This window comes from Crotalus tigris, unplaced genomic scaffold (genome assembly GCF_016545835.1).
Source record: "Crotalus tigris isolate CLP2741 ecotype Arizona unplaced genomic scaffold, ASM1654583v1 scf7180000024382.2542628, whole genome shotgun sequence".
In the NCBI taxonomy this organism is placed as follows: Eukaryota; Metazoa; Chordata; class Lepidosauria; order Squamata; family Viperidae; genus Crotalus; species Crotalus tigris.
Genome location: NW_024100552.1, coordinates 1,187,673 through 1,202,588, shown reverse-complemented (window position 1 = coordinate 1,202,588; position 14,916 = coordinate 1,187,673). Strand labels below are relative to the sequence as shown.

General features: G+C 33.5%; 1 protein-coding gene across 9 annotated transcripts in view; it reads left to right on the top strand.

Annotated features, from left to right (window-relative positions):
- OSBPL1A (oxysterol binding protein like 1A) overlaps positions 1–14,916 on the top strand; it is a 63,011-nt gene that overhangs the window by 46,805 nt on the left and 1,290 nt on the right. For 8 of the 9 annotated variants that reach the window (XM_039328576.1, XM_039328578.1, XM_039328577.1 and 5 more), the window contains 10 exons: positions 1,249–1,324; positions 2,390–2,524; positions 2,926–3,023; positions 3,359–3,541; positions 3,980–4,087; positions 4,354–4,443; positions 4,652–4,778; positions 8,130–8,246; positions 8,942–9,065; positions 10,077–10,167. In XM_039328576.1, coding sequence (XP_039184510.1) covers positions 1,249–1,324; positions 2,390–2,524; positions 2,926–3,023; positions 3,359–3,541; positions 3,980–4,087; positions 4,354–4,443; positions 4,652–4,778; positions 8,130–8,246; positions 8,942–9,065; positions 10,077–10,167 — 1,149 coding nt within the window. Of the gene's footprint in view, positions 1–1,248; positions 1,325–2,389; positions 2,525–2,925; positions 3,024–3,358; positions 3,542–3,979; positions 4,088–4,353; positions 4,444–4,651; positions 4,779–8,129; positions 8,247–8,941; positions 9,066–10,076; positions 10,168–14,916 lie in introns of those variants that run through there. The other variant, XR_005554879.1, reaches the window with a different exon arrangement.

The window sequence follows — 14,916 nt, the reverse complement described above, 5'->3', positions numbered from 1 at the left end:
GGGCTTCTCTGCTTCAAGCTATAACTGGGGAAGGTCACAGTTATCTTGCAGGGGCATGACAAGTTATGCTGCAAAGCTCATCTGTATTCTGGAGTGACTTTTGCAAGAAACAATTGAACAGTGACCATGAGTGCCCTTTTTTGTACAATTTCAGATTAATTTTGGAGATTTTATAAAAGTACATGTATGGGGGAAAAATGTGTGTGTGTATGTGTGTGTGTGTGTGTGTGTGTGTGTGTGTGTGTGTGTGTGTGTATGTATATAGTCTCCTCAAATTGGGATGCAGGGAGGGTTATTCAGAACTATTTTTGTCATTCCAACAGAGGGTATTCCCTAGCTAACTGGTTTTTCTGCTGATAGGATTCAGTTCATATTATTCACTGTTAATAATATTATTGACTATGAGTAAATACCACTGAAATGATTTGATTGCAAAGAATTTAACATAGTTTCCCAACCCTACAGTTTACTAAACTATAACTACATTAGAAGAATCTACAGATAGGTCTCTATGATCCTCAGTTTTACTTTAGGAGTGGGCAATTTTCTTTTTTGAAATATTCTATAAAGTTTTGCACACTGTCAAAGGTTGAATTCCAAAATTGGGCGGGGTAAGGAACAGTTTTAGTGCTTTGAAGGAGCTCAGAGTTTTAAAAAACATTTAGTTTAAGCCCTTAAAAATCTTTCCAAAATTGGGGTGGGGTGGGGGACTCATTCATGGGAGGCTCCAATAGCACAAAAAAACATGTTGCCATTGTTACTTACAAGTTTTAGAATACTTTTTATGTGTAAACAATTGGGACTCCTAAGAGCAGAGAGGGATGGAAATCTTATAAACAAGTAATTAAAACTTGAACAACTTCCTATAATGTAAACCAGCTTCTAGAATTCTAGGTAGCAAGAGAGACTGAGAATTCTGGGAGTTGATACACACATAAAGAAGTTAAGAGGTCTCCAGAGCTAATAAGGCTCGCATCAAATCAGTTATCTGCACTTGTCTCAAAACCAAAGGTGCATTTTTGCTTCACACAGTTGGAAATTTTACAGTAGGGTGCATAACTGTGGCTTGAGAATTTATTCCTCATGAGTGAATAGGTGTAGAAGAAAAAGGGTTGTTAAAACTTCTACTGCTAAAGTACATAGGCCTGTGTTCAGGATTTATTTTAAATAGTATAAAGTATATTCTGTGTAAATCTGAAAGCATATTTTGAAGACTTAAATAGCTTTTTTTCCTCCACTCCAATCTAGGACAAGCTTGCCCTCTCCAATGTTTTCAAGAAATGACTTCAGTATTTGGAGTATCTTGAGAAAGTGTATTGGAATGGTAGGTAAATACAATTTTTAACAGAGCCTTATTTTAATTACAAATTCATATTATTTATGATTTCATTATGTTTTAATCACAGAATTTCTGAAATAAATTAGAATGCATTAAAGAATGTTTCTAGCCTATTCCACCACACTGTCAAATCCTTTCACCTTCTGTAAATGTATATAGATGTCCAAAACACTGATATCATTGAAAAATTCTAGTATGTGTACTCTTTCAAAACAAAATAACTTTGTGAAATACAAAATGTATATTTGTTTTGGCACTTTGATATAGAGTGGAGGAAATGCCACTATCAAGGAAACATTGTAGAAATTTAAGCCACAGATTCTTTTTCCTGCAAAGATGAAATGAGATTATGGTCAGTTATATATTTTCTCCCATTTTTCCATTAGTTTCAGGCAAGATCACTGAGAAACTGTAGATTTGTACTGTCAGCCAGAACATTGTTTGAATATCTTAAATATCCTACATGCACGTTAATAGAATATTTTGGATTTTTTAAAAAATGTATATAGTGCCTATTAATTATGTATTGTACTTCACAAGGGAAGTCACCTAGTCAGTATTGACTCGTTGCACTATTGCATATTGAAGAGTCCTAAATATTTGCTCAAGTAATTGTCAGACACTGTAAAGCAGAGACTAATAAGGACTTGATCTTTCCATTCTTGTGTAACTTTGGTTTTACAATAATATAGTGTACATATTATCTTGCATTCATGCTATGAACAGTTACTTCTTCTCTTGCTTATCCATTTTATCACTGCAAAAACCCTGTGAAAGTAGTCAGACTCAGAGTACAGTGGTCCAGAATCACAATCTTCAGATTTAGTATGGATATACAATTCTTTTCTCTAGACTTGAATATAATACTCATCAAGCCATATTGGCTTTTCTTTAAATTAATGGTATAAATTTATATCTAGGTTCATGTTTTCTTCTTTTGCTAATAATCTAACTTCAGTTATATGGAAACCAAAACTATTCACACATTAGTAATGTAGTTATATAAATATCCACACACACTTTGTAATATTTCTTTTAAATTTCTTCTAGGAGCTGTCCAAGATCACTATGCCAGTAATTTTTAATGAGCCCCTGAGTTTTCTACAGCGATTGACAGAATACATGGAGCATACATACTTAATTCATAAAGCCAGCTTGCTTTCTGACCCAGTTGAAAGAATGAAGGTACTTCTATCTCAAGAGTTGGAAAATAATTGGGTTGTTTATTTCTAGAAAATCTTATGAATTTAAGTGAAGGCTATTTGAAGAAATAAAATATAATGGGATCTTTACAGTGATATTAAAAAGTGAAGCTACTGAATATCTGACCTGCAACCTAGCTTTAAGCAGATTTGTTTAACTTCTTAAAAAGCAGTGGTGATAATTTAACGTTTTAAATGTTTCTCACTACCTTTTTCATATGAGAAGAGAACCAGATTGTGTCTGTATAGTCATTAGAAGCTGAGCATGAGTCAAATGAGATTGGCTTCACTTTATGAGAATTAATGCTTCAAAAGCTGCAGCCTAAATAAGATTTTTCTAGTGAAAGTCAGTAGAAATAACTTATAAAATTGCTTTTTCAACAGTGTGTAGCTGCTTTTGCTGTTTCGGCTGTAGCCTCTCAGTGGGAGCGTACAGGAAAGCCATTCAATCCATTACTTGGAGAGACATATGAACTTGTCAGGTAATAAATGTACTCTCAAACTGCTCCAAGTATTCTTTCTTGGGCATGAAGTGGAAAGACAAAATTAGCCTACATGTGGTTTATGCAGTGTTAAAGTATTGACTCCCTACTTAGTAGCTAGATTAGTTAAAGTCTTCATTTGGTAATTATCTTTTATGTCTTTTCTGTGTAGTTCAGTACTATTGGTATATTAAGAAAACATACCTGCCCTCAAATATTCCAGTAATATATTACAATTTTGATTTTTGTGTGATAAAAATTGATATGGAAATGTTTACGTTTTACCCCATTTTGTGGATAAATATTGCTAATTATCACTTTATTTCCCTGCATAGAGAGGATCTTGGATTCAGACTCATCTCGGAACAAGTTAGTCATCACCCACCAATCAGTGCTTTTTATGCTGAAGGACTAAGTAATGACTTCGAATTTCATGGTTCTATTTATCCTAAACTCAAGTTTTGGGGAAAGAGTGTTGAAGCAGAACCAAAGGGAATAATAACTCTAAAGCTTCTTGAGTAAGTTGGTCAGTATTAATCTTGGGCTAGATTAGAAATTGTAAGCAATGCAGACATAGAATGAATGGAATTTAATCCATTGTATGAATACAAATAATAGTACAAATAATATATGATTGTTATTTGACAAGCAGGAAACTACATAGAGTAATGTTTTTAGCTTGAAAATAACTGAACTATGCTGAAATTGCCATGTTTTTAGGAATTCATATTATATTAAGAAAACAACCTCTTCATATCAGTAGATCTTTTTCCTGGATTATCTGTGCTATGGGAAACATAATGTCAACATTTGTGTGTGAGTGATATCACATTTGCTGTTATATTGCTAATGGTAAAGAATAAATTAATATCTTGGTTTATGCACTTTTTAAGATTATACAGTCATTTTAAAAGCCTTATATAAATCTTAATTGGTTTTATTATTTTCCTTTTCAGACATAATGAGGCATATACATGGACGAATCCTACATGCTGTGTACATAATATTATTGTTGGCAAACTTTGGATTGAGCAATATGGAAATATGGAAATAACCAATTACAAGTAAGTTGGAAATTTACTATTTGGTTTGACAATTAAGTTTGCTTCACATTTAACATTAATAGAACAACAACTTTAATTTCAAGACAACAATAAACAAGTAAAGTTGTCACTGAAAAAAAATAGTTACCACTAGTAGATCAGAAAACGAGTATCCATGCTGAACAATCAAAGTTGAGGTCTTTTTTCTTTATTTTTTAAAAGTCCTATTAGTAGTACACTTCAAGGATAATGTAGTATATTTAAGAAGTTTAATATTTCTTTCAAAGAACCGGTGAAAAATGCATGCTAAACTTCAAGCCCTGTGGCCTTTTTGGAAAAGAACTACACAAAGTTGAAGGCTACATTCAAGATAAAAGGTAAATAAAACCATGTATTACTAAAATATAAGAAGAGAAATAAATATTTCAAAGGTTTAAATTGTTTGGTAATGTGGTTCACATACAGTATTGAGAACATTCTGTAGCTTTTGCTTTATGTAACTTTGGTACAAAATAGTAACAGCTAATTCAAAACACTCTAAATGTTTCTAAACTTAGTTGTTTTGGGGGGGGGGGGCTTTGACAGCAAAAAGAAACTTTGTGCACTCTACGGAAAATGGACTGAGTGTTTGTACAGTGTGGATCTTACTACATTTGAAGCTTACAAAAAGAATGACAAGAAAAACACAGAAGAAAAGAAAAACAATAAACAGGTATTATTGACACTAAAAAATAGAGTAGCAATAGTAATTTCTCTTTAAATATTGAAAGTATTCTGTTCCGGACTAACTGTTGGAAAATATGCATGATTTTGAAAATTATTCCATAAACTCTATACTTTCTCAAAAAGGTCCAAATATGTTAAAACTTTTCTGGGGTTCCAATGACTAGCACACACTATGGGCCTATTCAGATAATCACTAGAGATTTCATTATTATAGTTCCCTTTCATCTCACTTACATTTCTCACTTATTAACCAACATCAGACTAGTTTCCACTTTTGATATAACTGTAAAATCTAGTTAAAACTAGTTTCAAGAAGGCCAGCAAATTCAGTGCCAATACTGTAATTAGGTGAATGGATGGGTTTTTGAAGAAGACTTTTGAGCAATAGAGTAAAATACAAACAGATTAGATTAAAAGATAGACAGACAGACATGGAGCTTGGCTTACATTTTTTCTATTAAATAATTCAGATACTAAAATTAAAAGAGACTAGATACTAAAATTAAAAGAGACTAAAGACAAGAACAGATTAAAAAAGTAAGAGGAACGCTAGTATTCACATTAATAAACTTCAGATAGTCATTCAAATTAGTTGCTTGAATGGCTTGCTTAATACCTAATAAGTATAAATTTAGAAATCTTTGGAAATATTTTAAAATAGGCAATGGTTCTTTATTTCCATTACATTTATAATGTTATTTACTTTTGATCATAGATGAATTATTGCAAGATAGATTATCATTAAAAGTTGTGGGTTTCTTTTTTTATTTTTAAGATAGGGGATTGTAGAACTCTAAATGTCCCAGACTATGTCTGCTATGAGTTTCGTCAAATAATGCAGACAAAAGCCAATTTGGTCTAGTGATTAAGGCACTGGGCTATAAAGCAAGAGATTGTGAGTTCAAGTCCCACCTTGGTCATGAAAGCCAACTGGGTGACCTTGGACCAATCACACACTCTCAGCCCAACTCATTATTCAAACTAAAGGTAATTTTTTATTTACCAAGGTAGAATCCAGCCAAAAGCTAAACATTAAGTCTTTTTGGTTTCAATTGTATCTTTTTAAGAGCAAACTTTATTTTTGGCTGATTCTGTTTTCAGTATGTTTTCAAGTCACAACAGGTATTTATTTATGTCCATTCAGAATGTTTTCATTTTAAATGCTCCTTAATAGTTCACTTGGTACCTGTGTTATCAGTCACATGTCAATGATATTCTAAGGAAATACAAAAAGACTATAGAATGTATTGTTGCCTTCAAATGGTATTTCTGCTGATTCCAGGGGAATAGGAACACATACAGGAATACTATGCTTTTCTTCTTACTTATTTTGACAAATATGGTTAAATAAAAACTTGCTACAGCTTTGGAGCAAAATACCCACAATAAAAGCTTTGGTTTGGCCCTAAAGCACTATGTAGCCAGAAAAGATATAGAATATCACAACTCAATTTATGTGAGAGATTTAAAGTTGAGGTTCTTTTAGAAACTTTTGAAGTTTTCTAGTTTCATCTGCTCATTTTTTTTTCATCTGCCACTACAAAGGCTTAAATGTACCATTACTTGATCTATATAAATTATCACTGGGGGTATTTAAATTTGAATATTCAATATAAATGAAGTATGATAAATGTATAGGTTTGGTTTTTTCCATACATGGAGACTGTAAAGAAATTATAAATTCAAAATATTTAGGTACGTACAACATTTTATGTATTTGGCTCATGGCTTGTATCATAAACCATTTTTGAAATTCTTAGTTGCAATAATTTGCCATGGGAATTGGCTGTTTGAGAAAGAAAAGTATTAAGCATTGTATAATGATGTACATGATTTTTTTATAGATGAGTAATTGCAAAAAGATATCCAACTCTTCTATAAGCTATATTATACCAAATTTTTCACCACATTATATGAAGTTCCATGAAGAAAAGAGTAATCAATATAGTTTGAAATTTGAGGCCTTGATGTTTGTTTAGTAACATTTTCATAGAATTGGGTGCTATTCTAAATTATTTATAAATATGACTCTTATCCCAAAAAATAGAAAAGCCAGTAACTACAGTAGTATATATTAAACTAAAGCAAAGGTATTTTAAGCTGTTTATTAAAACCTGGGAGGAACAGAACACTTCAAAAACAAATGAGGCAGGACAGGTATTTCTAGTTTGGGACCTGCAGAACAAAATGGTTTAGAAAGCAAGAAAGAATTGTGAAAGAAAAAATTCAAGTAGGAGAAGAACATGACAAAATACTTGTTGAAATTTACAAACATATGTTGGTTATTCTCAATTGCATTTTATCAGATTAGGCATATATATCCCACTAGCATTTTGGAGTACTTTAAAATAATACGTTTTGGAGAATTTTAGCTTTGGAATTAGAGCATACCAGCATACCAGCTATCTAATTTATTGAAGTAGAAGTGCTTTATAGGGCATGCCTAGGAGGGCAGAAAAAAATGAAGGGTCAGTCACAGGTTTGGGTTTTTTAAAGTCCTCATCTGCTCTTGATTTCTCAGTTGACTGCCAAGGCAGGGACTTTCTTTTTCTGGCTTCTTCAGAAGCTAGTTGATGGCCAGTCCATTGCTTTGTTCTGCTGGCCATAGGAAGGACTTGACATTAGCCTCCCCTTGTTGTTAGTCCTGTTTAAGAGGACCTTTTCTTCTCTGCTAACCTGTTTGTTTTCCTGTGTATTTGCCAACAGAGCCAAAGTGAATAATCCAATAGTGTAACCAAACCAGTGAAACATCTCTAAACTTGAACATGCCTCCTCAGAGGGGTCTTATTATCAAATCTTCAGAATTATTCGTTTTTATTACCCATTTGCCTTAAAGATTTGTTTGTCATTATAAACATGGTATCGATAAAAAAATTAAGACATCGAGTTCTAGATGCTTTTTTAGCAGTTATTTCTATAATTGTACAGGGGTGCGGTGGCCTAGTGGTTAAGGTGCTGGGCTTGTCAACCAGAAGATTGGCAGTTGGAGACTCAAGCACCAGTGACAGGGTGAGGTCCCATTCTTGCCACAGCTTCTGCCAACCCAGCAGTTCAAAAGCATGCAAATAGATAAAAACATAAGTGGGAGGGTAACAGTGTTCCGTGTGCCTCAGCATATAGTCATGCCAGCCACATGAACACAGAAGCATCTTTGGACAATGCTAGCTTCCTCGGTTAGGAAACGGATATGAGCACCAATCTTTAGAATGGGACACAACTGAAGATGGGAAACCTTCACCTTTTTATATAGTTGTTCATAGAGCTGCATTATGTTTACAGAGCTGCAGTAAAATGTTATTTCTGGGTATAATGTGCTGTTTATCACACTACATTGTAGACAGCCAATTCTGATGAGCCGGATGAGATGCCCTTGCCAGAGTGTGAAAGTATGTGTGTGATCCCTGGAAGTGTGCTGTTGTGGAAAATAGCTCCAAGGCCTTCAAACTCAACACAGGTGAGAGGAGCCTTACATCCAATGGTATACATCAGTATTTTTCAACCTTGGCCAATTTATATATGGACTTCATCTCCCAGAATTCCCCAGTCAGCAACCTGGATAGGGAATTTTGGAACATGAAGTCCACACATCTTAAGTTGTCACAGTTGAGAAACATTGATCTACATTTTTGTCAGTCTTACTGTCAAAAATTACACAGTGAAGAAAGTGGAAAAAAAACTAAACATAGTTAGTTTATTTAATGGAAGCAGTAACTAATGGAGTTGCATTAGTAGCCTATTTGCCTGAAGATTATCACTTGCATTATTTTCTTTCATCTTAGTAATAGTTAGGATTCTACTTTTTTAACACTGAAACAGCAGCTTATGCAGGAAAGCCCATTCTTCTTTACTTGTGAGAAGTCCAGGAATTACTTTTGAACCTTATTGTTGAAGCTCCGAAAATTGTGTTGCCAAATTCCAGAGTGAAAACAATGAAGATGCAGTTTCCTGAAAGATAAATAAAATGGCTCATGGCCTGATAGTGGGCCAGGGGTAAGGGACCCTTGCTCTAGCCCACTTTAATGTAATGAAATATAGAAAAAGGTTCATCAACCATTTGATTGGATACTTTCTTTAGAGGCTGCAAACATATTAACAACTAATATTTCTTTATAGAAGAAACATTCTAAAGCTATTTATTTTATTTTTTAGATGTACAACTTTACTACCTTTGCTATGATGTTGAATGAATTGGATCAGGAAATGGAAAGTATTATTCCCAAAACTGACTGCAGGCTAAGGCCAGATATAAGAGCTATGGAAAATGGTGAAATAGGTAACTCAATAACCTCGGTTTAAAGTTTCTTGACATAAGGATGTTGAAATATTTAAGTCTATTGTTGCAATGTTTTACAGAAAACGTGTTGATGCACGTACATTAGTAAATAAAAAAATAGTGCAATAAAGTTTTCAAATAATGGAAACAGCCACATCTTTTTTGAATTCACACAGCTGCTCCTAGGTGTTTCCCCATACATGCATTTGGCGGAGGCAGCTGGAAGCAACTTCTGAGGTAGTTACATAAGCCTGGAAAAAAACACAACTGCTTTAATTTTTTTTTTTAAAAAAAAAATGCTTATACAGATTCCCTGCAAAGAATTTGCAGTAGCCCTATGTCTAGTTTTAATTAGGAAAATAACTGAAACCTTGTTTAAGAATATTTTGCATTGGATCTTGCCAGGCCACAATCAATAAGGCAGCTTGTTTTTCTGTTTTTATTCTATATAAATAATAAACTGTTGCCTGTCTTGGTGAAATTTTCAGTATTTTTCAAACTTTGTAATTTTAAGATGAGTTCAGCTTTTGAATCAAGATGCCAACTTTGAGAAACATTGCTCTAGCTTACCTTTCTCATGAAAACAGAAAAACACAATTTTGTATTGGGGATTATTTGATTTTTTTGTAACAATGCTGTTAAAATTATTCCTTTTATATAAACAAATATGCATATTATATTATACTAAAATATTGTAAATGTATAAAGGAAAAAAGCTATTATTTAACCTTGAAAAGAGGAATACATACCAAATATTGCAAATTAGGCAACTCATTTATTTGGAGCATAGAAGATAAAAGGGTTAATTTATTGTTGATCAATCTGCTGCATAGTAAAGTTTGTGGAAATATGCAGAAATCTTATATAAATTATACTAATCAAAAATTTATTTATGAATTATTATTATCATTGAATTTATATATTGCTACCGCTCAAGTATTATTCTAATATATTATAATTTTATACATCCTGTTTCACTCCTAACCCTTTAAAAAAAAAAAAAATTGGTAGATGTAGCCAGTGAAGAAAAGAAAAGGCTTGAAGAAAAACAAAGAACTGCTCGTAAAAACAGGTCTAAATCAGAGGAAGACTGGAAGACAAGGTTAGTAAACAGAATTAAGTTCATGATAATGGACAAAATTGCTTTGAACATAGCCTCTTGTTTAAATTTGCTTAATATTACCATTGAGAGATAAATTGCTTGTGAGGTGTTGTGCTCTTAGAATTATTCTAAAAAATGGCAATACTCGCTTGCAGTATATTGAAGATTGTACAATAGCTGGTCAATATTCTGCTCATCTGATTCAGAGCTTCTTTATATAGTAACTCTTGCTTCATGTAAAGCTTTCAAAAGGTTTGATTTAGCATTACCTTCTGATTTTTCAGGAAAAGAATTAGCTTTTTGGTTAGCAATACGCAATCACTTATTAGTGAAATTACTCAAGAACTTACAAAAATATGTAAAATCTAAATTTATTGGATCTCAGGTTAATGGATTTCAGATTCTGTGGAGAAGAGTTTGAATTTCATTGCCATTTATCAGAAACTCACTCTTATTTAGTTGTGAAGTCCATTAAATAAAATTGAGCTTGGACAGTTGGTATGATTATGTAATTGTATACAATCATATAAATTAAAAATTGGATTTTAATTTATAATTGATTTGTGGTTATGGGGGTAACAAGACTATCTGCTTACATAATGTACTGCTTAAAATAACAAATTTGGGTACCACTTTAAGCGCTTTCTGTTGGGAAACTTATCTTATTCTGTATTCAGTCCATGATGTATTTGGAAGGGGCACTTCTGAATCTCTGTAACACTCCAGTAATGTTCTTTATATTTAAACAGTATATTTAAGCATCTGGTGTACAGGTAGTCCAAATTAAGCAACCACATTTGGATCAGCAGTCCTATCATTAAGTGAATCAGTCACTAAGTGGGATATTAAGCAGTCAGACTATGCTTTTCTTTCCCCCATTCCACTGCCCTTTGAATACTTACCCAGCGATACTGGCTCGAAACTGACAAGGCTAGTTAGTTTCACACTTTTGGCTTTTGTTTGCCTCCTAACCACTCCCTACACTGGGATAATTAGCAAGAAGAGAATTAATGTTTGCATTAGCATTCATTGAAGAAGAAGGATTATAAGAGAGTAAGCAGACAAACAATACACATTGAAAGGAATGTGATAGCATCGGTAGCCACCAGCACATTACACAAACAGCCCAGTGCATTCCCCATTGTGTGCCTACTTACTCTCTTGTAATCCCTTCCTCTCCAGTCTCTACACTCCTCTTTGCAAAGAGAAGGGTAGAAAAGCAATAAGTCAATCACAGGATAATGTGTATTGACTGTAATGTCAATCACTTGATTGAGAATGCAGCAAAGGACATAAATGTGAGCATCAGTCATAAAATTATTTTTTCATCACTATTGTAACTTCAAGCAGTTGTTGAATGAGGCAGTCTTTAAGCAAGGACTATCTACATTTTTCATTAGAAAGGTACAATATTAAATTTAAGGTACAATATTAATAAAATAACAACAACAATAATAATAATAAAGTTGGAAGGGAACTTGGAGGTCATCTGGTCCAACCCCCTGCTCAGGTAGGAAACCCTATACCATTTCGTACAAATGGCTGTCCAGTCTCTTCTTTTAAAAATTCATAGTTATGCAGTTACCACAATTTGCTCATGCCTTTGCTCTAATATTGCTGTTATGGATAAAGTAGATTATAAAATATTTCAGTCAGATTGCATTTTTATTCAGATCTGGTTTAGGGTTGTTATCAGATTGATAGCTCTTAATGTTTCCTCTGTGCAGTAAGGAATAGAAAGGGTTACAAAACAGTATCTGAATCTTCTCCAGAAATCTAGGATCACATGTTTAAAATCAGAAACTTAAATCTTTTTGCAGAGATGCTACAAGGATAAAGTCATAGTTATCTTGTAAACCCCCATGTATGAAATATATTGATCCATATGAAAATAAGGGAAAATAGGTATATTTATAGGGAACCAAAGAGGGGCCATTCATCTTTTTTTTTTTTTTTTCAAATACTTTCCTATGCTCCATTTTTGAAGTGGCTTCAATTTGGACTTGAAAGTGATATTGCTGTTCCTTCAATCCTTTCAGCAGCCTGTTAACTGCTTGCAAACAGTGCTGATGTATCAGGATAATCCTGGCTGTGTGCAAAGAACAATGGGATGAATAGTTTTAACTGCAAAACAACCAAAAGTAACATCATATGGCAAATGCTTTTTTAGCATTTCAGTGCCACGCTTGGCACTCAACATTTCTTTTGAAATTAGTTTCCTTCCTTTACCTTTGCAGTGGAAAATACTCTTAGGTTTTTACTTTGGTAAAGAGAAGCATTCATCATGATTTTCAAAAATGTGGCCTTTGTGCTACTCTTAGTAGCGCATGATATAATTCAGGCTTGGACACAAGTGCACCGTCATTACAATGAATCCGGGCAACTAAAACGATTCATTGTTGATATCCACAAAAACATGACTACTTGATTGTGTTGTGGGTTTCTCTTATCATCTCTAGGAAAGGGCCAAGCATTCTAGAGAAATTGGGCTGGAAGATGGGAATCAAGGTTTGTGCCCTCATCTGCAAAGAAATTTAATGGCTTTATCATTTTAAGGTTTCCCAAAGCCCTACTTATTCCACTTGCACACTTACTCCTTAATATGTATATGTACATTTATACAAACTTTACTTCTTCGTATTAAATAAACTCCAAACTTCAGAGTCACCATGTATGTGTTGGGTGGCCATATAAATTTATTTAATAAGTAAATAAATGTATCTTGCTCATTATTATGAAGTGCATAGTTGTGACTTCAAAAATACTTTTTTAGGGTATTTCTTAATCCTTCATAATGCTGCAGAGCGTATCTGTTTACAGACAATATACAAAGATGTTGGAAATAGCCTGGAAAATTGGCCCTTTTCTTTCAGTCCATAATACTGTACATTATGCTGGGTATGTTACATGCAGTGCTGCTACTTGGAGCAAATGGTTTCTGGCTTGAAAATGGAAAATATGATTGCTGAAGCAGCATGTTACAACCACCACAGTGGTTGTTGACATTGGTGCTTCAGTTCTCCTGGCACCAAGAAACCTTGCAGGTCAGCTTTTGATCCTGAAAGTTTAAGTAGGCTTATCAAGAAATAAGGTAGGAATCTAAATTTGAATGCAGTTGCTGAATGCATGTCTTCTTTTTATTTTCTAGTATATGGATTGATTTATATACTAGGAATCTGTTATAGACACTTTTGAACATTTTTTTTTGCCTCTGTATGTTATTCTATTTATTTCCATGTCAGAACCTAATTTCAATTTAATAGCTTTATGTGCCTTTCTGACTTTGCCTTCATATTAAAAAAATGTTGCCATATTAAAAAGCTGGCATGAATTTCTCTCGACATGCTGTACTCTTTGCTGTTTATTAATACTTTGTTAATTCAGTGTATTTTGTTCTCTTTTTCTAAACATCAGCCAGTGGCCCAGACTATCTTCTAATAGCATTTTTGTTACTATGCTGACATGTTTGGATTTGCATTGAAGGTTTAAGATTATTATGGTGCCTAAAAAATAACAAGTGATACCATAAGTATGAATAAAGTTCCTTTTATCAAATTTGGTTGTTTTCCATTCAGCTGAGATTATTGTGAAGCTTTTTTCTTTGTCGATTGACTAGTCTTTCTACTATTTCTTCTGAGGATTATCTTTGTTTTCCTATCAGGTTCTCTATTTAATAATGGATGCATTTTTTTTTTGAAACCAGGTTCTGTTCTCACAAATGTGAGAAGACACCCACTTCTTTGGTTTCCACTGAATTACTAACTTAAAATTCACTAGTTGGTCCCATATGTGCCATGATTAAAGGGGGACCAAGATAAGAGATGGGCTTTTCAGTCAGTTTCCAAAGCTTCTGTGGCCTCTCTTCTGGCTTCAGAGCTGACATTTTTCCCTGCCCTACTAGCTCTTTGGGTAAGTGTGTGGGTAAGAAGGAAAAGTAAAACCAGCATTCCCAAGCTTCTTCCACAATAGACTTTTTGCCAAACTATCCTTCTTCCCACACACCCTACCAGCTTGATAAAATACAGATAGCCTTCCTTTAGTGATTTTAGTTGGTTCCTACAACTCAGTTATTAAGCAAAGTGGTCATCAAGTGAACATATGACTGAGAGATTCTGCAAAGATTGTCTCATTTAGATTAAGTTCTCTGGTACGTGTTCTGTGCCTAAATTACTTTATTTATTTTTATTTCATTATTGATTGATTGATTGATTGATTGATTGCCTCCTTACAAGACAGAGAGTTTACTTAAACAAGCTATCTTTTCCTGAGACGCTTTTCTTCACAGTCCAGGCTTCCCACAAAAGCATTAATCCAAAGTTAACAAGCTCAGCTCTATGGACTTAATTAGTTCATTAGAACTCTCTGGCCACTGCTGTGCCTGAAACTAACCAGTCCTGAATCAGTTTCACACTGAAAGCTTTTGTTGTAAATGCCTGCTTTGGTTGGAAAATTAATTTTTAATTACAGTTTATTACTGTTGTATTTCCAATCATTTGCTATCCAAGGCAGTTACTTAATGAGGACTATCTCAAATGCTTTTTATCTTTACCACAATACATTGTTAGTTCATTTACACATTTTCATTAAAAATAAATGCCACTCAGCTTTCCTTTGTCTTTTCCCTTATCTTTGTTTCAACAGATCAGTAGCAATAAGTAGTTCAGGAAGCCTTTCTAAGGATCAGGATGATAATTATTTAGTGAATTTTCTGGTTATTCAAGGCTTATGGCAGTTTAAATTTCCTCAAAC